This window comes from Corapipo altera, unplaced genomic scaffold (assembly GCF_003945725.1).
Source record: "Corapipo altera isolate COAL_440 unplaced genomic scaffold, ASM394572v1 69, whole genome shotgun sequence".
NCBI classification, from domain to species: Eukaryota; Metazoa; Chordata; class Aves; order Passeriformes; family Pipridae; genus Corapipo; species Corapipo altera.
In genome coordinates, this window is record NW_020884908.1 from 3,114,616 (window position 1) to 3,142,452 (window position 27,837).

At 39.3% G+C, this 27,837-nt stretch overlaps 2 protein-coding genes across 7 annotated transcripts in view; one reads left to right on the plus strand and one right to left on the minus strand.

Moving 5' to 3' along the window:
* ANAPC10 (anaphase promoting complex subunit 10) overlaps positions 1 to 11,392 on the minus strand; it is a 36,004-nt gene extending 24,612 nt beyond the window's left edge. Inside the window, exons 1-5 of one of the 4 annotated variants that reach the window (XM_027652963.1) lie at positions 11,297 to 11,313; positions 10,809 to 10,894; positions 5,205 to 5,321; positions 3,995 to 4,085; positions 3,062 to 3,209 (exon numbers count right to left, since the gene is read on the minus strand). In XM_027652963.1, coding sequence (XP_027508764.1) covers positions 3,077 to 3,209; positions 3,995 to 4,085; positions 5,205 to 5,321; positions 10,809 to 10,878 — 411 coding nt within the window. In that variant the 5' untranslated portion in view covers positions 10,879 to 10,894; positions 11,297 to 11,313 and the 3' untranslated portion in view covers positions 3,062 to 3,076. Of the gene's footprint in view, positions 1 to 3,061; positions 3,210 to 3,994; positions 4,086 to 5,204; positions 5,322 to 10,808; positions 10,903 to 11,287 lie in introns of those variants that run through there. The other 3 variants (XM_027652962.1, XM_027652961.1, XM_027652960.1) reach the window with 3 other exon arrangements.
* A 57-nt stretch (positions 11,393 to 11,449) lies between these two features.
* ABCE1 (ATP binding cassette subfamily E member 1) lies at positions 11,450 to 27,696 on the plus strand. Of its 3 annotated transcripts, none has more exons than XM_027652959.1 (18): positions 11,450 to 11,469; positions 18,232 to 18,400; positions 18,714 to 18,799; positions 19,315 to 19,412; positions 19,809 to 19,926; positions 20,536 to 20,673; positions 20,811 to 20,880; positions 21,985 to 22,081; positions 23,049 to 23,138; positions 23,398 to 23,519; positions 24,170 to 24,391; positions 24,857 to 24,916; positions 25,003 to 25,061; positions 25,223 to 25,333; positions 25,425 to 25,567; positions 25,663 to 25,785; positions 26,814 to 26,925; positions 27,168 to 27,696. In XM_027652959.1, exons 2-18 carry the CDS (start codon positions 18,298 to 18,300, stop codon positions 27,213 to 27,215), a joined length of 1,800 nt encoding a protein of 599 aa, XP_027508760.1. In that variant the 5' UTR covers positions 11,450 to 11,469; positions 18,232 to 18,297; the 3' UTR covers positions 27,216 to 27,696. The 3 variants fall into 3 exon arrangements, with proteins under 3 accessions (XP_027508760.1, XP_027508759.1, XP_027508758.1); XM_027652958.1 differs by lacking the exon at positions 11,450 to 11,469 and adding an exon at positions 11,482 to 11,614; XM_027652957.1 differs by lacking the exon at positions 11,450 to 11,469 and adding an exon at positions 12,125 to 12,198.
* Positions 27,697 to 27,837: the final 141 nt, after the last annotated feature.

Consider the following 27,837-nt stretch of genomic DNA (forward strand, 5'->3'; position numbering starts at 1 on the left):
TTGCAGCCAGTATTTCACTCACATCCTTTGCAGTGGGTTACTTTCATACCATGACAAAGTGTAATAACTTAAATCACATAGTGAATAGTCTGGATTCTGTTCTAAAAATGTGTCTATAGACTGTCTTGTCCATGCAGACTTGTTTGAACCATTATGTGGGAAAACTCCATGACTAGAAATAAGAAAATCCTTGCTCTCCAAGCTTGACAGCTGTGATAAAAAGGCACTTAAGTCAGAGGAGAAGGCTGACTGCACACAACTTCAGTTCCAGCTGAGTAAGGGAATAACACTGCCAGATTATGATGGCTGTTCTCACCCATACAATGGGATACATACAACTTGTTTCTCAGAGGGGAAAAAAGACATTTTATTCAGAAAATAATTTCATCTTAGGTTCCAAAAAAAGGCATGTCTACATACCAGAACACAAACTAAGGCTAATCTTACATTCATCCCAAAATTTAGCCTACCAGCATATTGCACTGTGTTGAAAATCAGACCATTAGGAAAGAAAACACATTCATTAGACACTATGAGCTGGGCAAACATCCATGGAAAAATAGAAAATAATTTAACCTGATTTTCCATCCAGTTAATCAGTCCTGAAGCCAATGGAATCATTGTATAATTAAGCAGATTTCTCTAAAGAGCTCATAATAGTTCACACTGCTTTAATAACCTGCCTACGTGTCAGAGAAGTTGAAGAAAAGAGAAATTTTTTGAAGGAAAATTTAAAAAACACATTCTGAATATCAAGCAGTTTAGGAAATAATTCATAGGAACAAGTAACATCACAGTGGTGACAAAGAAGCATGACCATATTTTCTTCTCAGTTTTGAAGTAAAAAAAGTACCTGAGGATCTGCTACACATAAGAATTATTCTCTCATGAAACATATTATGGTCACATTCATATACTATAAAAAATCCTAGTAATTTGTTTCATTTAGAAGTGCCATTTTTAACTAAATACATTATATACAGAATCCCATTCTTAGCAAGAAAAAAGAAATATTGCCTGAGAAACTGCAGAAGACTAATACACCTGTTATGCATTTTATTGTTTCTGTAGATATTTAATATATTAATAATAGATATACCCTCACGAGGGGAAGTTTACCACTGTATAAGAAACATAAGCTAGGCAGTTATATGCATAATACTGTGTAAGAATTATTACAAAAAGGATAATCATTTAGTTATTGAAAGAGTAGATAAAAGTGCAAAATCAAACTGATAATTAAGGACAACAATGACATCTAGTGGACACTCGGAAAACTGACCCGCAGATATCAGGGAAAAGATCCAACTGCTGTTACTGTTCCACATACAGGGATCAGCTCCCAAATTGCTACAGTACAATTAGGAAGATTAAAAGACAGAATTTGTTGATGATGAAAATCAAAGTAATGTGATGATTCATTTCTTTTGAAAGAATATTTAGTTAAATACTTTTTTAAAAAAAACACATCAAGACCTTTCTATTTAAGATTTAGGATAAAAGTAAAGGTCAAATCTTGAGAGAACATCACAAATCATTGCAAGGACATAGTGTTAACATAAGAGGCACACATCTTTGCTACCCTTTTTTACTCCCACTGCATTTATAACCTTCTACTTATGCATCACTCTTGGAACTTCAAACTGTTGGGATTGAAAAGCAAAACGAAAATAATAAAAATCCCAGAAATAAAAATTCAAACCACTATTTAGCATCTCCCTTTTCTTGTCATTCCAATCCTTCTGTTATTGTAAAACCTGCCATATAAGGCTGGTAAGTTAAACCTTCCCAAAGTATCTGCCAGTAGCTGCTGAGCTCCAGAGAAGAGGAATTTGAAACATGAGGCCCCGGTGACTCAAAATTAGCAAAGATACCTGCTTATACCTGTAAACCTGATTAGTTTACAAGGTGGACATCTAATAAGGTCAAAGACTAATTTAAATCTGCTTTTACTATTTCCCAGAAGGTAAGTAAAACTAAGTAGTTAAAGCAACTCAAATCTGATCTCATTTGTTCTGGCTAGAAGCATCACCATGAAAAAATACTGGGTTTGACTATTACACTTTTGTAAATAAAAACATTAATAAAACACTACAACCCTATGTGTCATTCCAAGTCTTAAGTACATCTTCAGAACTGGAAATTGGATTTTGCATCATATTGTTAAAAAACTGCATCCCTTTCACAACTTTTACATCTCAGTGACTGTCCAATATATAAAAAAAAGCTTTACAAAAAATTAGAAACCGTAGTCAAAAGTTAAATATCATTAATGGACATATATGACTGTAATTTACATTACTTTCAGTTTAAGTTGGTATCTTGTTTGCTCTGTGTATGATTACAGAAAAGTTAGCTTCAATTCTACTAGCTCTTACCAGCAGCAGCTGCTGGAGTCAGCTATTAGAAGATATGGAGCAGATTCTCCCTTACATAAAGATTCTCTAACCAGCAGAATACAAAGAAACCTTTGCAGAACTGGTTATCTGCCTTTGTGTCCTAATTTCTCTTTCCAGAGTCTCAAAGTTAGCTTTGAATCAGATGCTGCCAGTTACTAAGAGAATATGCAACCTCCCAACAATGAAATCCAGACTCTATAGCTATAATTAAAATCTGGAGTTTTAAATTCTGAGCCCTAGTGATGCGACTCAACAGCTGAGCAAGTCATTAATGACAAAATAACTCACATTCATGCCTTTTTTTAAGTCTAAAAATGCAAGTATTTAAAAGCTAAGTTTCCCTTTTGATGCATGCAATGCATACACCTGCAGGTATTTTACATGAGTAAAATCAAAGTTTAACCAACTCTAAACAGCCCAGTTCTGGAAATCCCTGCTCTCTATCCCATTATAGGATCCATATATCAAGTCCATTATAACGATGTTGGCAATGGAGCCTAATAAAAAACCAGAAACCAGATGAGTAAATTTACAAGGCAAAAACTAAAAGCAAACACCAAAATAAACCCAGTCATTTTCCCACTTCAAGCATAATGCCATATTTTACCTCCCAAACCGATTTTTCTCCGTCAGATGTCCTTATGAGAGAGAACAATCTTAAGACAAAAAGCAAAGCATCAGAGACCTACCCGGATTTCCTGGAGATTATGAAAATTATTTCCTACTCTGACAGAGATTTTGCTTGGAGTGTAACTTTCATCAGATTTGTAGTCTGCATAAATGCATAATGTCTTCACTGTTGTTTTTCTTCTGCAAGAAGCAACACAAGCTATGTAAGCATCATAAAGAAAAACATTCAGGATCAGGTTATTGCTAGCTTGCAACAACTAAGGATTTAAATGTTCTAAAAATGAATATGTGTGTCTACTGACTTATAAGAAACTTGCTGTTAAAGAACAAGGTGGTTTTTTCACCTTAGGTTATGTACACAGAGTTGATTTTCATTGTTCTCCTTTGTCTGCCCTCAGAAGTGTCAGAATACCAAGAAATGGGCCAAGATGCCAAACAAGCATTTGTATGTAATGAAGCTTATGTTTAGCTTATCAAATACTGGCTCTCTTGTTATACCAAGGGGGTCTTAAAAAAGCAAATAAAAAAGGGTGATGAACATCTAACATCATCTTAAGTTTGGTTAAAGAAAAAGTACTGAAAGCATCCTACACAGAATAGAATAAAAAAGGTTTCTCAAACTCAGTTGTCAGGTTACACAGGACTACTTTAACAACAACCATCTATCCTTCAAATTACTCTCAAAGGTAGAAAATCTGGATAAAAGTCACCTTAGGTAGGTAAATGTGATGCTGTCACAAATGACATACTATTAAACCTTTCTTTTGCTTGCTTATTTAGGCATTTAGTAAACCATTACATTTGAAAATCTCACTTTTATAAATGCCATCTAACTGGTTTCTTACCAGCTGGGTAACAGGATTAATGCAGGAGTCCTTTCACTTCCAAAATTCCTATTTTGGTGAACAGTCATCAACACAAAGTTATATAAAACACCCTAACTCATAGGGAGTATTTTTTAATACCTAAATTGGATGTTCACCAAATGAGGCTGTGATCCATCTGACTGCCAGTAAGTTTCTAGATTATCATCCCGTAACTGATCCACTCCAAACCCTAAGAAAAAGAAAATGTTACAGTCTTGAATTTCCCATTTCCCTGATGCAAATGTAGCTTCTCTTCAGCTGTTACAAACTAATGTAGCCCAAGGTATAACATATAAGGAAATATTTCTAGATACCCAAGTTGTGCCTCTGCTTTTCTGACACGAAACTAAAACAGAGGAATTTGTGAAAACTCAACGCTGTTGAAGTCTGTGGGGTGTGAAACCATGTCAACATGTCCTGGAATTCCAAATGGTTAAGTAGTAACTCATATTGACTGTAAGAACACTAATTAACAGTTAGATTTTCCCACTTATTATGTAATTTAACTGCTGAACTAAGGGAAAATCATTAGCAGAGACCATTCATTTATTATAAAATTTTAGCCAAATGTAATATTTTCAAGTAGTCTTCTGAAATATTTTTGCTTTTTCAAGTTACTAACTAGAAAAAGCAACAGATGGCAAAAACAGTATTCCTGAAAGTTAATGCCATCACATTTAAAGAAGCAATTCCAAATCCATATTTTTTCTTCCCTTCATTATCTGTCCTTTTACTAATCACATCCTTTTATTGATTGCCCACACTAATTGCAGTTCTAATGTAGCAGTTGAAGTTTAATTTGCAATAAAAAATTACTTTCCCCATGTTTAAGCAACAAAACCATATGACATTTTTCTTCAAGTAAGCTTCCAGGATATCAGAGCAGACACATTCAGCCTGAGCACAATATTGTGACATAAAGGGATCATTCCCTTTAGGCTGCAGCAAATACAAGATAAATTCCCAACAGCTATTTCTGAAATAGCAAATCAAACACCCCGGAGGAAAAGAACACAGACCTTAAGATATTTTGAGCAGGTATCATTAACTGCACTTCAGGACCATTTACAATAGTTTTATTTTATTGGCAGGGTTTTAGAAAGAACATTTAGGTCACCCAACTGCGTGGCTGCTCTTTGGCAAAAATTGAAGACACCCAGGCAAGATGCCAAAGCACAGAAGCAACTCCACAGTGCTGGGTGGGTTCCTGCTCACGTGGTTTAGTTTGTTCACTGTGCAAGTAAAAAAAACCCTCAATTTAGCATAAAATAGGTGAAACTTCTGTCAACATGAGATAGTAGGATTTTACCTGGCTTACAGGATGAAAGGGACCAAACTGCTTGTGAGCCTATTTCTCTAACAGTACCAGTCCTCTCTAACTGCTTTGGATCAGCACCAGGTGGTGTCTTGTTTGGGGTGGTCATTTCTAGTAAGAGAAAACAAGTGAGTTAGTTGACATACTTTTGGCTTAATGGGAAAATTAAAGGCTTGTGTTTGTTCACAGACACTTTAATTCTTTGGCCTCACACTTAGGTAATAGCCTACAGAATATGTGGTTTATACATATACACATATATGCAAACATTTTTGCACATCTCTAGAACCTTTTATTCATACATATATAAGGTAACATGTATAAGTATATATAATACATTAAGTAGTCTAAGAGGTTCCACATATACATAAATTTTGTGTCCTTAAAAATTCAATACATATTTGGAACATTCATAAGACCTACTTTATTTGTATCATTCTAACTTACACATACAGAGTTAGTCAGGGGTTCAGGATTTGGGTTTTATGGTTCTGTTTGTTTTTAAGACATTGAAACAGATCTTGTTGATTTAAAGTCTAGCAATACAACTTCACCCCCCTCCCATATACACTTAAAAGTTTTACTTAATCTGCAAGTTCAGAAACCTATTCAGAAACTACAGCAAGCCTGTCCTGGAGATACTGCTCCCTAAAAATAGGAAATGAGAGTTTAAACAAATTGTGTGGTCTCCAATTTGTAACAACTGGTTATAGCCACGTTTACCCATGGTTCATTTCCTTAACTTCACAACTTCACTGGCAATCATCACCTGTGACTTGCACTGCTCAAGTAACCATACACAGTCTCAACACCCAGACTACCACCACACACCCTACAACATAATCATGCTGGGTTCCATTTGGTACAGAGCACCTTATTACTTCCTAGAAAGCAGCTTAAAAATCACTGGAAAAAAAATAAAACAAAAGCATTCCAGAGAAGCATAAGTTCCATGAAAGGAACTACATTAAAGCTTAAAATTAGACATACAGTGCTCAAGAGTCAGGGAATTAGAGGTGACTTCTCACCCTTCGCTCACATGCAGCACATCATGTTGTGCTCTGCTGTTCTCAGAAAAAGTCTTCCAGTATCTCACCCAGAGAGCAAAAAAGCTACAGAACCAGGCTGGTATCCACAGGATCCAGACCTCACCCACTACAGAAGTGACATAAGGAAGAGACAAGATCTTCTATGTACTAATAACTCTGCAGCTAAAAACTCTTTGTGGGACACAGGAGATCTGAATTCTGTAGTGCACATCCCTCAGTGCACCAAACACCTTCTACTGGCCCTTGGCTATTTTATTTTTTTTTTAATTTTCATACATATGACTCGAGATGGTATTCCAGGGGTTTATGCTACTTTCTCATACACAAAACTGCAGCCCTAACTACCATAAAAACATCTGAATAAACAACTGCATGTGTACTAAAATCTAAATACTGACAACAGCAAGTGTCCCAAAAGGCTGCAAACAAAAACCTTATTCAAACACCATTCTCTCAGAAAAGTTGAACACTACACAGCTAATCCTACAGATATCATATATATATTCACAGATATTGTAATCTTAATGCCATCCAAATAAAAAAAAAACAAACTCATGCAATAAGATGTTTTAAAGTCCTTGCCAATGCAGAAAAATTTTGTTCTAAAAAAAAAAATAAATCAAAACTATTAAAAAAACTAAGTTGACAATCCATTTAGCCATTTCTCTAAGAATACACTAGCACATACATTTTCCCTAGTCACTGTATTTAAATTGTGCATTATCTGATTTAAAGCTTCTATCAGGTATTAACAGTAGGCTCCTTAAAACACAGTTTTAATAATAATTCTTCACTGAATCAGCTACATTATATATCAAGACCTGTATATATCAAGAATAGAGTAGAATAGAAAATAAATAACTTCCTCTGTTTGCTACTTAATACAACTTTAAATTTATTAATGGTAATTTCAATAGACCAACATGTCACAAGTAGCCTAATTTTCTAAGAATTCCAAACAGTCTTGGAAAAGAATTACAAAACACTTAGTTCACAGCTACTTCAAACCCAAACATTTTTCACAGAATCACAGGATGGTCTAGATTGGTGGAAGGGACCTTCAAAAATCATGTAGTCCAACCCTCATCCTACACCAAAATTCAAATTATGTTTATTAACCATTGGGGAGAGTATTTTTCTGGACTTATGAATTTTAAAGCTCAAGTGACCTACTAGTCCAAACTCTGCTATTTTTCACTTTTCTGACAATAAACTAAGAGAGGTTGAGTTGCATTCATTTTAATTCTCAGATTTATATAGAAACCAACAATGCTGTTCTTCCCACCTTTGAAAATAGAGAAGTGAAGAGAATTCAACCTCACAAAGTAAAGTTGTTGTTCATTTTAGTTCAAGTGATCACATCTCAAAAACATCATACAAAACAGCTTTTGAAAATCATCACCAGCAAGCCTTCAATCTCTTTTGACTTCAAGAGAAAATTAATGAAAAACTCCAAATCTGATACTCACAGATTCATTCCTAGACAGAGCTGTTGTTAGATACCCACCCTCAAGACAAAAGAAGTATGCAAACATTCCATCAAAACTCACCAAAATAAGGTAAATCACAGAAATCACACTCTTCACTCAGATTATATCAAAAAGTTGATTACACTTGCTTTTACAAAACAATTACTAGAACTTTTGAGTCTGCAGAATCCCTTAAGGCAATGATGCTGAGATTTCTTATAAGCTTCAGCGCACAGACAAAAGTTCTAAATAATTTAACATCGTCAAAATTTGTATTGTAATGGTACTCAAAAGTTCAAGCCAATCATTTTGGGGGTCTGAACCATAAAACAAGAAACATCATCCAAGTTTCCCAATGTTTTAAACTGGGTTTGTTTCCCTCTATAGAACAGGCAAAGCTACTCAAAATCCAGATCCCAACTCCAAATCACTGCTGGCAAATAAATCAACCACATACTGTGTACTAGTGATGCAAAAGACTGAAAATCTTTAATGGTTGGACTAATTGAGTCAGATTTTCATGACAGAACTCCTGTTTAACTGGCTCAGGAACAAGACATTCTGGATAGCTAAGGAAAAATAATGCAGCAGCAGCTCATTCAAGCAACACTTCTGGACATCTTCCTAGCAGAAGTAAAAGCACCTCATACTGAGCAAGACACAAATACTTAGCTTTAAGGGTAATTTAAGTCACCTAATACAACTTCTCTTGGCTTTTTCAGGCTGTGTAAAAACAACTAATCTTTCTAGAGGCCCTTCTCCTTGACACGTGCTGAAAAATGGAAAGACACACCACATCTATAGAAGCACTGGCTGGAAACATCTCCAATTTTCCAATCCAGTTATTCCAAAAGATCATTAATAGGCCGCTGTTTCCTTATTAGCAACGTTAATATATGAATGCCTTAATGACACGATCCAGGCCACGCTTCCGCTTTGTCCCTTTCCACTATAGGGTATGCACATCCTTTGATCAAGACAAAGCAGTGGATCAGCTTTTTTTCCCCCTCTCCTTTAACACTTTATCCCTCACCACCTTCCTCAGAGAAGTTCGCTCTTTTCCAGAGAACATCCCATCCCTGTGGAGTAAGAGCCATTAAAGTCCTTTTAGCAAGCACACAGTTTATAAACAGAGTGAAACGGATTTAAATGGTTGGACAGTCTGCCTTTCACAGCCAAACCAAATGGGGCACCCTCAGGGTACCAGCACAAGACACCTTTAAAAGGTGATTATCTGAAAGCAAAGGACACACACACTCCTCCACAACACATTAAACAGGAGACACAGAAGGATACAACGTGGGACTTTCCTACTAAAGCTCCATAAAGATCGAGGCTGGAGGGAACTTGCAGATTGCAAAGCAGTTTTCCTCAGTTAAAGTTTCTAATTCCACCAAGTTATTACAAACAGAACTGTTTTAAACTCACACCTGTAAGGGCCCTTGAGAGACCAGACTGCCCTTAACAGTATCACTTTCTAGAAAAAAGCAGGATTTCTGCTCCTGCTCTCCAGAGAACTCCAAGACTAGTTAATCACTGGCCTTTACGCAGCAACCCTTTAGAGATGTGAGGGCCCTCAGCAAATCTGCTCTTAGTTTCTTCTTTTCTGGTGTGCCCGTGTCTCTCAAGCTTCCCTCACAAATCAAGTTTTATAAACCTAACACTGTAGCAGAGTCTGGGTATCTACATACTACTGTGCAAGAAAATAACCATACCATTTTAGCTGAGGCCCTTATTCAACAGAGCAATCACTTTCCTTGTCTCTAATCACACTTGTTAACCTATCTAATTGAAAGAACATATTATCAAACTTATATTTAATTTACTATGCACTACAGTGCTCAAATGTTTTTTTGGAATACTGTTTACTGTTCACTTTAGCCTTTCCACTAATCAGGCCTTTGATTTTTTTCTTCCTGTGTTCTCTTCCTCCCTCAGTTCTTGTTAACTGAGCTTAGTTACACTGATTTCCAATCTGCTACCAATCTTCTCAAGATCATTTTGAATTCTGACCCGGAGCTGTACGGTGCTTCCAACTTGGCAACATATTTATTTTGTGTTCATCACTACAGAATATAATGAAAATACACTCAAAGCTGAACTCACCAGGAGTTCACACTTTGTGACACCCTTGTTTAAAAGTGAGATTTTACAAGTCAGCTTCAAACGCGATTTTTCAACCAGCTGTACAAGATCTTTAAAAAAAATTATTTTTAGACCACGTTTCAGTCGCTTGAACAACTGCAGAAAATGTACAGAACTCAAGACAAACTCCTTACATGCCTGTCTCATTAAATGCACTGGCTACTGTAAAAAGGTTTGATCCAGACTGCTCTTAAACCTCAGAATCAGTTCAGCCTTTCTATTTAAAAAAAAAAAAATTACTCTGATCGCATTGCCATCGTATAATTTTATTCAGTTTTAGCAAGTATCTGACTACAGGTTTTCCAACGGAATTGAACAAAGGCTGCACTGACTACACCAGCACTTTTCCAACATCCATAAGCCTGTTCTTCCTGTTCTTCTTATCAGAAGAAAATTTCATACCTTAGATTCCCTGGTTTTCTTAATGGCACTACTCATTTTACCTCATAAGTTCTTTTCCCTGCTCTCATTTTCTTTGGCTAGATCCTTGCTGGTTTAAGGCCTTCAAAGGTCTCCAGATATATCCAAAACCCAGACTCTCGCTATGCTTACTATTTGTTATTCAAATGGAGGACTAAACAACAACATTAAACATTCAAATTACTAACGTTTACTCGATATTTAACAATGTTAGTAAGCGTTCAGTAGCACCCTATTGCAACAGCCGCTTATCTGAATGTTCAACCTCTCAGATTATTCTCTCGATACAATTCTAAACACTTGTTATTTTTACTCTGCCTTCAGAGCATCACTTTAAGCCTACTAGTGAAAATTACTACAGTCCTTCATTGTCACAAATATATTTCACTAAAAATAAGGGTAATTAGAGCAACTGCACAATTGAATTACATTAGCGATTTTATACGTGTATCCTTAATCAATTTAAACAAACGTTGCGGTGTTTTTAATGTATTTTTGTGGAAGTCTTGACTTACCTGGTAAGGATGTAAACTGTTCATTAAGGGATTCAAGCACCTCTTTACAAGTCGTGTGAAGTGTAAACATTAGGTGGAAGCCGCCTTTAAAAACCACAGCACCCAGGGGATGAAGTGGCTTTGACAAACGAAGAGCTGCTTTCGCTCAGGTTCCTGGGTAGCCCTCCCCCCACCATTTCTTGATTAATTAACCAATTTTACAACACCGTAGCCCGCAGGCCTGCAAACCGCTTAAATATCGATAATAAAGCAGCAACACCTACTCGCGGAACACCCCGGCCGCGCTGGAATCCCAGCCCCGGGCTCCGCTCTCCCGCTCCCGAGACACCCGCACGCACCGCGGGAGGGACCCGCTCGGGCAGCCCCCGACCCGGGCGAGCGCACCACCTCAGCCCGCCGAGCTCCCGGCCGGGCCGGGCGTCCCTCTTCCTCCTCCTCTCCTCCTCCCCTCAGCCTCCCTCCGGAGCCGCAGCTCCCACCTTTCCCACCTGATCCTGCCGGGAGTCGCCGCCGCAGCGATGGGCGGAGCCGGCGGCCAAAGGGCCGCAGGGCGCGCGCGCCGCTCCACCCTCCCTTCCTCAGGCGCCGGGACCGCCCCTCACAGGATCCGCGTCCAGGGGCGGGGAAAGGGACCCGCCGGAGCTTCCTGTGCTGGCTCCTGGTGTCTGGGAGCAACCCCTGGGCGTGCTCAGTGTTGCATTCGGAATGCGAATTTCGGTGGCGGGCTCTTGCTAGCGCTTGGAAGTGCTCCCCCGCGGGGGAGCAAGCGAGTGTGCCAGGTGCAGGTGACGGGCTGCCCGGGGCAGGTAAAGGCCAGCGGGACCGTTCCGTCCCGGTGCCTTCCGTGTTGTAGCAGTCCCCGGGCGTGTCCGATACTGGAGCTCGGCTCCTAATGCCGAAACTGCGGCCGTGAAAGGGAACGGCCGGGCCTTTCCTTGAGGGAGGAAACACCCGCACTGACTGTTATTGCTGCCTGCGATCATTACGCGGCGCGGGGTAAAAGGCCAGCAAGACCTTTCTGTTCTGGAACCCGGCATGGACACGGGTCAGCACGGCCCCGCTCGGGGAGCCCCGCACCGGGAAGAGCCGCTCCCTCCGCACGGCCCAGAGTCTCGACGGCGAGAGCCGAGCAGCCCTTCCCTCTCTCCTCCCCTCCTCTCCATGGTGATGCCGCTCTCCCATCCCTCCCTCCTTCCCCTGCTCTCCCCGCCCCTCGGGCCCGACGGCCATCTTGGCCGGGTGGCGGCGGCGCGAGCACGTTGCGCGCGCGGGCCCGCGCGCGGGATCACCGGGCGCCGCTCCCTCCCTCCCACCCCTCCCGCCGCGGCGCGAGGGCGCCGCGCGCGCTCCCACCCCCGTCACCGCTTCCGCTCCCCCCGCCCGGCTCCCGGTGAGTAACTCCGGCAGGGAATTCCCACCTTCCCGCACGCCGGGGAAGGGGTCCCCCCCCTCCCCCCTGCCGGGCCGCCGGCTCGGCCGCCGCCGCCTGGCTCGGCCTGGGCGGCGGCCTCGCCCCCATCCACCGCGGGAGAGAGGGGTCGGCTCGCCCGCGCCCCGCCCGGGCGTCGGCGCCGGAGGCTCCCGGGAATCGCGGCTCGCTGGCGGCGTGGGCACGGCCCGGGCCGGCACCGCTCGCACACGCGGCGCGTCATCCCCGCTGCCTCCTCGGGTTTTGTGCCAGCCGGGGGCAGGGAGCGCCGTCCCCGCTGCTGCTCCCAGCCGCGGGAATGGCTTCCCTGGGGATGCCGTGAGGGCTCCGGAACAGGGAACGCCGGCATTTTCCTCCTGGGAAGGCGGGGGACTTCCTTCTCTGGCGGGGGGTGGGGAGTGGAAAGCCGTGTTTTTCCAGATTTTGGGAGAGGCCGGTACCCACGTGGGGCGGTGAGGAGATCGAGGCCTCTCGTGGGTGCCACAAGGTGGAAAGGGTAGGGCTGGTTTTTACAAGGTATGTGTAAAAACTAAAGAAAAGCATGGCAGGGCTTTTCTCAAGGACCACGATGGTGTTTCCTCTGTGGAATGCACTTGGCCATTTCACCTGCAAGTTCCTGTGACAGTTTTCACATCCTAGTTTAAGTTTCCCTGCTGTGGTTTCCTAAACTCCAGTGCTAAGCAAGTGGTCGAGAAATACTCCTTGTGGTAGATTGCTAATTTATGGGTTTTATTCTCATGCATTTCACTTAATGTTAAAAGGGAATGTTAAAGATCGAGTGATAATTAATAGTGTTCAGCACCAGCTAAACACACCCACTCGTTGTGCAGCGTCAGTATATTTGACCATATGCTTTCATGTTAACGTTGAATTTTCATATTCATGTCGTATCCTATGAGTAACAATGATTTAACAGAGTAGGTAGATTTGGGACGTGTCTAAACTTCTTTTTTCAAATCGTCTCAGTTTCAAAAACAAGCGTCAAAACATTAAGCGTAGACTAGTTCTTAATTCTTAATAAACTTTGTTTGTTCTTGTACCATTTACTGTTCTTTCTGCTTTGACACTTAGCAGAGAAGCGATCTCCCATATGCAATTGGGAAAATTTGGTTTGTCTTTCATTTAAATATTCTGTGGGCATTCTGGTTCTTAACTTTCTTGTTACAGAGTGACTGTATGTAATCCATCAGCAGTGGACTTGAGAGGTAATTCTTGAGGTTAGTTGTTTTCAAAGGAAACTGGAAATGCTGCTCATCCTCCCTTCTTTTCACAGCATTTATCTTTGAGGTCCTGATGGAATGCAGTTTTTTAAAATGTTCACTGTTCCTGTGCAGAGTAACTAAAGTATGGCACAATTCTGAGCTCAGACCTTGCCTCTGCATCTTTTCATTGAACAGTCTTTGCTCCTGTTTCAGTCTTAATTTACTTTTTTTTTTTTAAGTTTAATAATTCAATGCAGTTACAAATCCTTCTTGGTCATCCTTGCCTTGCCTTAGGAAATTTTAATTTAGCTCCAATGCCTGTGAAAGAAATGAATATTATTAATATAAGTGCATTACACTTGTTCTACAGACTGTATGTTTCTGTTGCCCTTTTGTGACAGATAGCAAGGCCTGCATATGTGCTGCTTTTTTTTTTTTTTTTAATCTGGTGTGTCAGAGTGTGCAGCAGCTGTGCCAGACAGTCTAAGAATGCTGACTTAGAATGCTTGTGATAGCATGTTTTATGTCTTATTTTTAGACATGTTTTACTTTTTGTATTAAATTACTTAATGGGCAGCTTTTGGCTTCAATAAATGATACTGTCAAGGTTTTTAGAATGTTTTCTTTTGCCAGTAGTTTTTATTCATTCTCTCGCTCTTTCACCTGTGTTTTCAGTCCATCATCCTGGGAAGCTTTTCTGCTGTCACTCCATCATCATTCACTAATTCACAACAGTGCTTTACTCTTGTAGTTAGTAACAAATTAATATTTTCACGCTGGTTTTTATTCTGTTCTTGATTTGAAAAGGAGAAATGCAGTCATGAACTTAAATGCTTCTGAGTACCAGTTTCTCCTGTCCCATAAGTGCTGACTGCCCTGAACAGTTCCTGGTGTGCTGAGCTGTAGCACTGCTGACCTGTGTAGTGCCTTGAGAGTTCTGCTGTCTGCACCTTGGAATCAGCCCATCCTATTCACTATGTCAACTTAAATGCCACCCAACTGACTGCACATAAGTATGTAACTTGAGTTCAGTCTGGGTTTGGACAGTTTATTTTGCTTCTAAGTAGAAATTACTGGTTTTCTCTTGTGGACAGTTGTCGTTGTAGACATCAGCACAGTCCTGGAAATATTGCAGGAGTGACAGAAGTCACAAATATTATTTTTCTGAAAAAAGTTTGAGAGCACTATAGAGTTTTGGATAAACTGACCCTTCCGTTGTTTAGATGGGAGCAGGGAGGCAGGAGTGTGTGTCTCCATGCTGCTTCATTAGTTCTTTTCACCTCCACTGAGTACTTAATAAATGTGTATAAATAAAGGTGTACATACTTACTTCTGTGGCCCCTTCAAAACTATTCCCCACAGATGGGCGTTTTCCCGTGTGAGTGAGTTAGAATTAAACCCCCCCACCAAACTTAAGCTGTTTTGTTACTTACCAACCAGGGGTTGATTCATTGCTGAGTGTAAGCTTTAGTGGGATTATCCCACCTAGACTGGGTGGGAAAGCTTGCTGAGAAAGGTGGCAAGAACTGATTGTTTCACACCATATTTCCCTTGGTGTTTTAGAGCAGCCCCCATCCCACTCTTGTGCTTTGGAGCTTTAGGTTAAACACCATCTGGAGCGGTGGCTGACTGAGGGGAGGGGGGGGCTGGGCTGCTGTCGGCACCGCTCAGGCAGGAGCCTCGAGCAGAGTTTGGGGGGCTGGGGCGGGTTTGTCCTGTGGATGTTGCTTTTGGAACTCACAGAACTAGTTTCCTGCTCCTTAGAGCCCAGGGGAGCCCTGCCTGGAAGGTGCAGTGGAGTCTGTCTGCTCAGACCTTGTTGGAGAAAAGGCTGATCCAGATCAGGCACTTCCTTTGGGAAACCAGCGAGTGATTCACCCCCAAATACTCTGTGCACTGTAAACTACAGGATTTCAGTGAAAAGCACTGGGATCTCTTCCCAAAGTATGTATCTTTATTTGAAGTACTGACAAAATCCGGTATCTGTCCCCAAGAAAATTACTCTGACTCAGGCATCTTTGTAGTCTTTAAAATAAGGCTTTCAGTTTTTTGTTTTCTTGTCTATTAAAGTGAGAACTGCAAACCCATTAGTCCATGCCTGTTGGCCTGGTCTAGGGATGTAATTTCAGTGTTCAGCCCTACTTTGTCAGTCTGGCCTGACAGTGCAGAACTGTTGAATTGTTTTTTAATTTTTATTAATAGTCATTTTAAATAATCAGCTATGTTGATAGGACTTTCTGGCTTAGGAAATTTAAAGTACTAAAGAAAAAAAATTGAAATATTGAAAGTAGAAGCTGCCACAATAAGGTTGGCAGCATAACTAATAGTTATGTTCATTTATATCTGATGAAGAATTACCTTTTGGCATTAGTTTAAAAATAATTTGGAAATTGAAAAGAGGAATAAGACTACCCCTTTTAAAAGGAACTGATTAAAGTATTCCTAACTATGGTAGTAGTGGACTTAAAGACACAATAACATCTGCTTTTCTGACCTTTGCTCCTTGTTAGATGTCAGTCTCTTCTTTCATATTGCATTAGTATCTATAGTTCCACAACTGAAGTTTAGGAAAGGATGGAGTTTCCCATGGTAAATGTGCCATTCTCCTGTTTTATTCTTGCTTCCTTCAGGAGTTTGAAAGTCACAACCTTTCTTCATATAACTGTATGTAGTAAATATAGTGTATAAACTACTGCAGGATGCTTTAGTTTGGTGAAACAAAGAACTGGACATCCAACAGAAAATACTTCCTTTAATAAAAAATATGGGAATCCTTTTCTTGGATGAAACTGCACCTTTGGACTGTGTGGAAACCTGAAGTATTTCAAGACTCTTTTCCAGTTATGTCATTGAACTACTGATACATATTGCACTGAGATGATTAAGTGCTTTGTACTTTATCTGTGGCCTTTCTTTTGACCTAAAAAAATGTGTTTGTCATCTGTAATATCTCGTAATCTTCCAAGAGCCTCATAATTCAGTTGTCTTTTATTTCAGAGCAGGGGTGAATGGAGGGAGTTGTCCTTAGGTGTGTGTTGCTCAAAGGAAGATAAAATTATTGTTGTTATTTTCGATATTATGAGTGAATATAGTCAAGGAAATATAAATCTACTTTAAAACACATTCCACCTTTTTTTATCTATCAAGATTTAAAATTCTCTGTCCTTCCCTTCCTGTGCTGCAGCTGTTTCGTACAAAGTGCTCTACACTCCCAGTACAATCCAGTGCTTGTCAGTGTACATTACAAACAGCTAAGCAAGGAAAGAGACTGTCACAGAGAGGAATATGAGTCTTAATTTCACTTCTCTGCATGCATTTATTTGTGATTTCAGGAACATTTAATTGTCTAGTACTCCACAGAATTATAGGATTTTTTAGGTTAGAAAAGTCCAACTGTTAACCCAGCACTGCCCCTTAACCTGTGCCCTCGAGTGCCACATCTATACTTTTAAATACCTCCAGGGATGGTGACTCCATCACTTCCCTCAGCAGCCCCTTCCATCTGAACCTCTCCTGGTGCAACCTGAGGCCATTTCCTCTGGTCCTGTCATTTGTTACCTGGAAGAAGAGGCCGACCACCATCTTGCCACAACCTCCTTTCAGGTAGCTGTGAAGAACTGGTCTGCCCTGAGCCTCCTTTTCTCCAGGCTAAAGAACACCCTCAGCTTTTTCTCATAGGACTTGTGCTCCAGACCCTTCCCCAGCTCTGTTACCCTTCTCTGGACTTGCTCCAGCACCTCAATATCTTTCTTGAACTGAGGGGCCCAGAACTGGACACAGCACTCAAGGTGTGGCCTCACCAGTACAATCCCTGCCCTGGTCCTGCTGGCCACACTATTGCTGATCCAGGCCAGGATGCCATTGGCCTTCTTGGCCACCTGGGCACACACTGGCTCATGTTCAGCCACTATCAACCAGCACCCCCAGGTCTTTTTCTGCTGGGCCACTTCCCAGCTACTCTTCCCCAGCCTGTAGCACTGCAGGGGGTTGTTGTGGCCCAAGGGAGGACCTGGCACTTTGCCTTACTGCACATCATACCATTGGCCTTGGCCCATTGATCCAGCCTGTGGAGCCTTCCTGCCTTCTTCATAAAGAGTCTGGCTTATTTTTATTGAAATCTATTGTTAGGCATTGATGCCATATTAGGAAATGCGTAAAGTAACTGTATTTATTCAAATAGTAATGAAGCTCAAGATCAGTCAAATATCAATGAAGCTCAAGATCAGTCAAATATCATCATGTACGTCTGTTCACATTGCCTAGTTTACTTTTTTATATGGAACTACAAGTCTTCCCTTTTTAAAACTGATTTAAATTTTAGAGTGTTTTAATCCTTTAATACAGAATATTGAGATACGGTTGGTAAATGTATATATAACCATATGCTTGGAGTAATAGTTGCAGTCACAATTTGACTTTAACAGATACTGTAGTGTGAACAAGGGTGCTTTACACAAGGCAGGTTGTGGAGCTGAAGTTTGCAGTAGTATAGGTTCTGTTCTTTCGTGCTTTCCTTGAAAACAGATCCATTTTCAGATATAATCACATTTTTATTTTTACACTGGAGAAATAGTAGTGGGATGGACAGCTTGTTGCAATTATTTACACATCAGTACTCTTACTGCTTGTGTCTGAGACTTTTCCCTGTTAGCCATGTTGCTTAAAGGAGAAATCAAATGATTCTGCCTTTTTCATCTCTGAATTCTGCTAGTAATAACTTCAGATGTGTATGTTCTCTGTGCTGTCAGTAACATGGTCTCTTCTGGGTTTTTTTCTTTTTTTTTTCCCTTAGGATCTGGAAGACTCCCTCTATTCCTTCTCATAATTGGTGTATGTGTTTAACCCTAAATTGTGCATTATGGCAGACAAATTAACAAGAATTGCTATAGTCAACCATGACAAGTGTAAGCCAAAGAAATGTCGTCAGGAATGCAAGAAGAGTTGTCCTGTGGTTCGAATGGGTAAGAGGGACAATTCAACAAAGTATTTAAGCAATTGGAGAAGTTTTAAATCCAGTTCTAATAAAATGAATGATTTTTTTATAATTGCCAGGTTTTTGTGTATCCTTCAAGCTTTTGTTTCCTAAAGCCTTTAGAAATGTCACTGAAAGCAGGAACAATTCTGGTAATAATGGCACTTTTCAAGCCTTTGAAAGATCTGAAGCTTCAGTGAATGTTCATCAGTTGTGTGCTCCTCTGTGAAATTTAATAGTACTGGCAAGAATTCTGATTCACCAGAAACTTGAATGACTTTATCTTATTTCTTTTTCACCAGGAAAACTTTGCATAGAAGTCACATCACAGAGCAAAATAGCATGGATCTCAGAAACACTTTGTATTGGTTGTGGTATTTGCATCAAGGTAAAAGTTCCTGCTTTATTTAAAGGGCTGCATTTTCCTTATTTTGCTATTATATTTAGTAATGCATACTGTAACTTGAAAAAAAGCAGTTTTCTGGACTAATCAGACTTAGTTAATTGTTACTGTTTGGAGAAAGCGAAGAACTGTGTCAGTTTGCTGAACTGGTTGGGTTGCAGGGTGTGGGTTGTAACATTTTGGTTTTTGTGGCTTTGTTTTTGATTGACTTTGTTTGGGTTGGTTTGTTTGTTTGTGTCTGTAGCAGGAGAAAGATGGGGTTTGTGAAAGATATGGAGAATATATGCAGCGTGCCTTACTTGTAGACTGACAGTCTAAATTGCTGACTACTTAATTTGAAAAATGTGGTATAGAATTTTTTTGGCAATTTGACCCCGTAAATGAAATTTGATAGAAGTTCATTTAAAAATATAAGTGCACAGCTGGGTGCAGTAGAGAACATGGTCTTTTGTTAATAAATTGTTTGTGGACTAGTAATCTATCATTTATTTCAATTACAGAAATGTCCTTTTGGAGCCTTGTCAATTGTTAACTTACCTAGCAACCTGGAGAAAGAAACAACACATAGATATTGTGCCAATGCCTTCAAACTTCACAGGTATTTTGTTTCTCAAATCATTATAAAAGAGACAAAAAACTTCAAGTTTTTGACAATCTAAACATAGTGCATATCAAAGTGTTCTTGGTTCTTACCTCGGTAGCTTCCTTTTGGAATGTTAATTTTATGTTTTTCTTATTAAAAAGTATTATACTGAAATAAATGTCAGTGTTCATTTGACAGGGCCCTTGTTTAAAAAGCAGACTGTCCTTAAATATTTCTTATGAACTTCTGTTATTAAGGAATGTTGATTTAGTTTGAATTATACATTGGCATTAAATGAAGTAGGCTGAAATAATCAGAAAGTCTGAAAATGTGTTATAACATTTACTTGACCAGCAACTGTTGGTGTGTGATGGCATTAATATAATCCAAAGTTATCTGTCTTGTGTGCAGGTTGCCTATCCCTCGTCCAGGTGAAGTACTGGGATTGGTTGGAACCAATGGTATTGGAAAATCAACTGCCTTGAAAATTTTAGCTGGAAAACAGAAGCCAAATCTTGGAAAATATGATGTATGTATCAGCAGTAAAATAGAGCTGGCAATCTAGATAGCTGTGTTTATATTTTTTTGACTGAATTTTTGTATCTGTGGACACAACAGAATTTGTGAGGACGTCAGCACTTTCCTTATTATCAACCAGTGACTTACTCCAGAGAAAATTGCCAAATTTTATTGCATTTATCAGTCTAATCCTTTTCCATTGGATTAGCTATATCAAGATAGCTAATAAGTGTAGTTACACTAATCCATGTTGTCATTTCCCCCATGCAGTAGGTTCAGTTCAGTAGCTTCTTAACTGTGCAGATTTAAAATGTTTTTTTGAAAAGGCTGGTCACACCTGGAAAATAATATCTAAACTTTGTTTTTGCAATTTTATGATATTTTTTTTTCCTTAATGGAAATTTTGCAGAAGCAACTTAACAGCTTGGTAACTAGCTTTCATCCAGGTTTGTTTTTGGGGTTTTGTGGGGTTTTTGGTTTGTTTGGTTGGTTGGTAGTGGGGTTTTTTTATCTTACAAGCATATTCTGTTTGCTGTATTGATGGGAATTTTAAAATTAGATTTTTTAAATTAAGGTTTTTTAATGGTATAAGTAAACACAGGCTTTAATTTTGTCACAGGATCCTCCTGACTGGCAAGAAATTTTGACTTATTTCCGAGGATCTGAATTACAAAATTATTTTACCAAGATCCTGGAAGATGACCTGAAAGCTATCATTAAACCTCAATATGTGGACCAGATTCCTAAAGCTGCAAAGGTGAGAAGTTTCACGAGGTAATAGAAGGCTGGGAGCCTCTTCTGTGGTACTTCTCTGGTGCTTAAAGGTTTCATTTAGCAGCATAATTCAGTATAAAAATCCAGTATTCTCAGAAATTTTATTTTTTTATTATGCAGGGAACAGTGGGATCAATTCTGGATAGGAAGGATGAAACTAAGACACAAACCGTTGTATGTCAGCAGCTTGGTAAGTAATTTTGTGAAGTCACATTTCAAAGCATTGGAGAAATTCGTATTTACTGGTAAAATAAAGTTACTATAATGTCATAGAAGATGTAAATTATACCAATTTCAAAAAAGAGAAAAAAGTAAAGGTACTTTAAAGCCTAGGGCATGCTGGAAGCATATCTGAACCCACACAAATAATACTTTCTAGTGGAAAGGCAATCTAACTGATATATGCTAGTTAACAGGATCTAATGCGGTTTCTTTTTCGTGGTAGAAAGTGCTTGTTTTTAAACCTGGAAAAATGCCCCTTACCATCTGCTGCTCTTATTTGCTTACAACTGTGGCAAAATGTTAGCATCCCCTCTGGGGAGAACCACAGCATATAGAAAATGTTACCCTAATACACCCCCTTGCCCCTAAAGCCCCCACATATCTGATTTCAATGGGAGTAGCACTGACTTCTGAGCTCAATACAATTAATAAGAATATCTGTGTAGTCCTGCCCTGGTAATTTTTTGTAGGTGTTTTGAATTTAATTGTTACTAAATTAGGTGTTGCTAAATTAACAACAGGATTCTCTTTGGTGGATCTGGGTAGTAGAGGTGGGGCTGCATTGTGCCACCAAGAGCGTGGGCTTTGAGTCCCACTTTATTATATATACATAATATATTTATATATATTTGCAATATATTCTTGAAATTTTTTGATCATTAAGCTGACTAGAAAATACTGGCTTCACCCATTTGCTGTAATGTTTGAGGGACTTGATTTTCCTGAAAATCAGAACTCTTCAGCCAAGTCTGACCAAAAAAACCTTTTAAAACTGGTATAGTTTCTTTTTAGGGCTAGAAATCTTTACCAAATACAGGGTGAAAAAAGCAATACAAATGAAATCCTTCTGCAGGATAAGAAGCAGCCATACAGATAATTCTGCAGAGAAGCCACAACTTGCTTGAACTCACTATGAGCATTATGATACTGATACTGTATAAACTGAATGCTTATTCTACCTCTTGGGTTTTTTCCTCTGTGTAGGATGTCTGCTGTGTTTATACACGTTTCTGTAGGTAATAAAAATATGGTTTGTTGTGTTGGTTATAACATCTAAACCACTTATTTGCAGACTTAACCCATCTGAAAGAAAGAAATGTTGAGGACCTTTCAGGAGGAGAACTTCAGAGATTTGCTTGTGCAGTTGTTTGCATTCAGAAGGCTGATATGTATGTTTAATTTACTTCTGTTACACATTGCTTCTAATAATCTGCCTCAGGGTCTGGTCCTCTAATTTACTTCTATTGTTAAAAATAATACATTTGTTTGAAATATTGAAAAATACTTAATTATTAATATTTTTAAGTTTTTTTTTTTAAATGCTTTTGCCAACTCATCAGCCGAGATCCATATTCACTCCAGATATATATTCTCTGAGTTTTGTGTACTTTAATTCATCTGACTGGAAATAGCTGATTTCAGAAGTCAGTGTTAAATTTCAGCATCACAACTTCATAACCTCTCCCTCATCCCCCAGAAATGTTTCCTGTTTGATGGCATACCTCACTTAGCCTCTCTGAATAAGGAAGGTACAGATGCTTCTCCACCTCTGGGAACTTGTATCCCTCTTCTCCTGTCTTACAACCAGGAAATTACTGTCTAGTCTGTGCTGTTTCCTGACTCATTGGGACCAAGAAAGCAAGATCAGAAGAGTTACAGGGTTTTGGGGTTTTTTTCTTTGAATTTTTTGGTTTTGTTTTGTTTGGGCTGCTCTTTTTTTGTTTGGCTGGGGTTTTTTTGGTTGATGTGGGTTTCAAGTGGGTTTTATTGTTTGTTTTGGTTTACTCTTCTGGAAGATGTCCTTCTTCCAGTCTTCTAAAGTATTTTTCCACTTTTCAGTTCATGTTAAATTTAAGATGACTCAGAATGAGTGCATGGGATTCCTGACTGCTGATTTTTTGTAACTTTTGATAACTTTGGCAGAGCTTTTGGCAAAGTAATACTTTTAAACTGTTTTAACACTTCCATGTGACAGTCTACAGAGATTCAAGGCAGGTGTACATAATTCTCATGTTTTGTCTTCCTTTCTCAGTACAGATAATTTTTAATTTCCATTTACTTAATGATTGAAATGCTGTGTTTGAATATGCAGAAAACTTGCATTCACTAAGACTTGATTCTTTCTTTTGGGCCTAGCTTCATGTTTGATGAACCTTCCAGCTACCTGGACGTCAAGCAGCGCTTGAAGGCTGCCATTACTATTCGATCTCTAATAAACCCTGACAGGTAAATACAAGCTTTAAATGTTTTGCTAGACTGTAATCATATGTGGCTGCTTACAGAGGGAAGAAATACTCAGTCCATCACCCCAGAAGTGCTGACTTCTCAGAATGGTACACTAACAGATCTATTTAGTTTAAAGAAAAGAAACCTATTAAATAAAAATCACATTGATAGCTTTTGTTTATGCAAGGCTAGAGTAAGAAAGAAAGAAAAAATGTTTTGCATTGAAGTAAAAAAGCATCTCTCTGGCTCTGTTTTTCAGGTACATTATTGTTGTGGAGCATGATCTGAGTGTGTTAGATTATCTCTCTGACTTTATCTGCTGCCTGTATGGTGTGCCAAGTGCTTATGGTGTTGTTACTATGCCTTTCAGCGTAAGAGAAGGTAATTTTTGCCATATTTCTCTTTTTAAACATACCCCAAAAAGATACCAAAATGCCAGTTGTCTCTTATGCAACCATATCTTTTTCCTGTTACAGTTCAGCAACAAACAAACTACTGCAGAATTTGTGTTACATGATCCTAAATTTATAACTCAACTCAGAAATCTTAATTACGAAATGCCCTTTTTCTCTTGCTATGGACATAATTTTAATACTTGCAGGTGTTTTGTAAACAGTGGAGTTACACAAAAGACCTTTTAAATAGTAGAGAAAGGCAGGAGAGAGTTTGCCCAGTACAGAGGTACGTAGTGCTCAACTGAATTGTCCACACTTGTAGCACTGAGATTCAGTAGTAACTGGTTTTATGAGAATAGGTCCAACAGCACTAGTTTGTTTAAACCCCACACACATCACAAACAGTGGGTTTTCAGGAAGAGCTTCTACAGCCATCTGTAATTCAATAAGATTTTTCTTCATTCAATTTGCATAACGTACACACTTTAAAAGAGGAAGTCTTGTTGCTTCTTTTAGCATGCCATTTAAAATCCAGCATTCTCCTTACCTGATAAGAATTTACAGTCAGGAATTGCAGTTCATCTTGTCTTACTTTTTGTAGGCCTTTGTTAATGATCTTTTTCCCTCCTGTCATAGGCATAAACATTTTCCTAGATGGATATGTTCCAACAGAAAACCTAAGGTTTCGAGATGCATCTCTGGTATTTAAAGTGGCTGAGACAGCTAATGAAGAAGAGGTTAAAAAGATGTGTATGTACAAATACCCAGGAATGAAAAAAAAGATGGGAGAATTTGAACTATCCATAGTAGCTGGAGAATTCACAGATTCTGAAATTATGGTGATGTTAGGGGAAAACGGTAAGTGCAATTATGCTGGAAGCTACTTTTTCAGCCCTAAATATGCTCCTAAAGTCCTTTTTCACTTTGGGAGCCAGGCTTCAAAAACATTGGGTTTGAGTCAGGTTGAACTGCTTGTTTCCTAGTGAAGATTTCACATCTTGAGTTTGCTCTCTAATAGCAAGAATGTGAAGTTACTGAGTGGGAACGATGCCACTGTGTCTGTTACCCCACTGAGATTGCAGGACAATGCCTGACCTGGTGAGCTCAGCTACGAGTCTAGACTATGGTAGTTTTAAGATCTCTCTTCCATTTGAAAAAGCAAGTAGTAGCAAGTGCTGCTTGCTGCATGTAGGAATAGAGGAATTCTCAAAGCAGCCTAATTTTAAAATATACTCAGTAAGCCTTTTTTTTTATCAGTGACTTAATTGTTGGAGGTCTAAATTACTAAAAAGTGATTAATCTGTAACTTGCATTTTATTTTAGGAACTGGCAAAACGACCTTTATCCGAATGCTTGCAGGAAGACTTACCCCTGATGAAGGAGGTAATAATGTGTCATACCTTAGCTGAAACCTCTTTGAAGATACTGGAAAAGCTCTTGTTTACACTATAAATTTTGTGTTTTTACAGGTGAGGTCCCAGTTCTAAATGTCAGCTACAAACCACAGAAAATCAGCCCTAAATCTACAGTACGTTTCAACCTTATTTATGAAGTATTGTGTTTGCTACAAAAAGCATGTTTGTGGTACATATGTAGAATTTTTTTATACCTGGAACAAAATACTAATTCTGTTTCTTCTTGTTTTCTTGTGGTGCATAAAACTGAGTGGCAGCATTTTTGTTTTGATAGGGAAGTGTCCGTCAGCTACTGCATGAGAAGATCAGAGATGCCTATACACACCCCCAGTTTGTAACTGATGTAATGAAACCTCTCCAGATAGAAAACATCATTGACCAGGAGGTATCAATTGCCTGAAACAACATCCTAACTTGTCTTGAACTCTTGACCTGTACCCGAAGTAAATATGGCCTTGTTCCCCTCGCACCAATAGGTTCAAACACTGTCTGGTGGCGAGTTGCAGCGTGTGGCATTAGCTCTTTGTCTGGGTAAACCTGCAGATGTGTACCTAATTGATGAGCCCTCGGCATATTTGGACTCTGAACAACGTCTGATGGCCGCCAGAGTCATTAAACGGTAAAGTACACGTGGTGGGGAAGGGAACTGAGAGTGGCAGGAGTTTTGCAATAAGCTTACATTAACCTCTCTTTTTTTTTTTTTTCCTATTTCAGTTTCATTCTCCATGCTAAAAAAACAGCTTTTGTGGTAGAACATGATTTTATCATGGCTACATATCTTGCTGATCGTGTGATTGTGTTTGATGGCATTCCTTCCAAGAACACACTGGCAAACAGGTAAGACTGTTTGGATTAGTAAGCAAGAGCATCATCAAAAATACAGAGAAACATCCTTGCCTATGGAAACTTAAGCTGCATTTAAAGTGATCCAAGAGGGTTGTAGCTTTTGTTTTGAATCATGGAAAAGAAAATCGGATTGACCCTCACTTAGGGGCTGCCTGGACCCAGAGTTGAGGGTTTGGTTGGGTTCTCAAACTAGGCCCCGAGCCCTAGACCAGCTCCTGGCTTGAACTAGCCTTAAGCAACTGCACAACAGCTAAATTACGACCAGAGGAGAACAAATAAGTGGCATTGATTGCAAGGAATGAAAAAAAGTAGCAGTTGTAAAGTTTGCTTAGGAAAATAGCTTTGAGATGGATTAAAAGAAAGCAGTGTGCTAAGGTTAACTGTATGCAAATCCTGTGCAAGTCTCGACAGCAACATGCCAGGCACACTTACCCGAGTTTTACTCTTTCAGAGCTGTCCCTTTTGATATGTCTGCTTTTGTTCTTGTAAAGAATTAGAGGCTTTTTGAAGAGCAGCCTTATTAGAAACCAGGCTTTTAGAACAGTGTAATTTCCAAGTACTTAGCACAAGACAGGTGAAGTAAACACGTTAGTCTACAATGTATCTAAAACCCACTGCAGTGTTCCTTGGAAGAAAGCCTGTTTGTAAAAATCACAAGCATGTAACTGTTCCTCAGCATCAGTGTATGTTATGATCTTTGTCATATTTTGCTTCTGGTGCAACTTGGGTTTTTATCCTTTGAATGTTACTTAGTGTGCAAGCACACACACGTGGGTACAGAATAAAAAGGGTGCAAAGGTCACCAGCCAAAGACCTGTAGTGCCACTGTGAGATGCTGCTGAAAGATGAGAGTAGTATCTGAGACAGCATTTGACTAAAACTGTAGCACCTCCTGGTATGTCAGACAGACCTCACATTGAAATTTCCAGTCCTCAGTGAGCTCAGAGTGGAGATAAAGCTGCCTGTAATATAGTATAAAACAATGAAAATGTAGCTGAAATGTTCTTCTTTCTTAACAGTCCACAGACTCTTTTGGCTGGAATGAATAAATTTTTATCTCAGCTTGAAATCACTTTTAGAAGAGACCCCAACAATTACAGACCAAGAATAAACAAACTCAATTCCATCAAGGTAAGAGAGAAGCACCTTTACAGTAAAGGAGCCATGACTGTTTAATATGAAGCCAGATTTTAAACTAAGGAGCAAAATAAAGACTGACCTGGTAGTTTTGCTGTGCTGGAAAACAACACATGAAACTACTAAGAGTAATAAGGAAAGTAGAAAGGAGTTTAGTAAATGTCTTTTATTTTAGCTATGCTCAAGTCTGCCAAAGACTACTTCAAGTAACAGTGATCTTTTTTTCTCTTCCTAAGGATGTGGAACAAAAGAAGAGTGGAAACTACTTCTTTCTGGATGACTAAATATTGAATCTGAGCATCTTTGTAACTGGCATATAGACATGCATATTGGAATCTAAACAGTTGTGGATGAGATGGCTCAAATCAGGTTTTAGAACACTTAATCTTTTGGAGCTTAAAATCTCTTGCTGCGTTTAACATCCGAGACCAGTAGCAGTATATACATCCTAGTCCAAGTAAAACTGCCACTTTCTATACTTTGGTGACACAACCCTATATTTTTCAGTGTAATAATTTCAAAATAGACCACCTTGAAATTGTGCAAATGGGTCTCCTGATTTTTCAGAATTTAAGGGAGGTTTTCAATTCAATATATCCTACTCATGTACCAAGTACTGACTGAACTTCCTCATTTTAAAAAAATCTGTTTTATGTATAAGAGGGAAGCTTACCAAGAATGTCAAGCTACAAGAGCAACTCCTCTTTTAAAAAGATTGAATCTCTCTGGATGAGGGTTTCATAAATAAATATCCACCTAACTTACTCTTCTGTGACACTGCAGCATTTCTTGAATTACTATTTCAGAAGTGTGTATATTTATATGACATCACACACCCCCCTTTTCTCATACTGTAGCACACACAAAAGATGCAGTAAAAAGAATGTAACAGCAGGTAGCTACCTC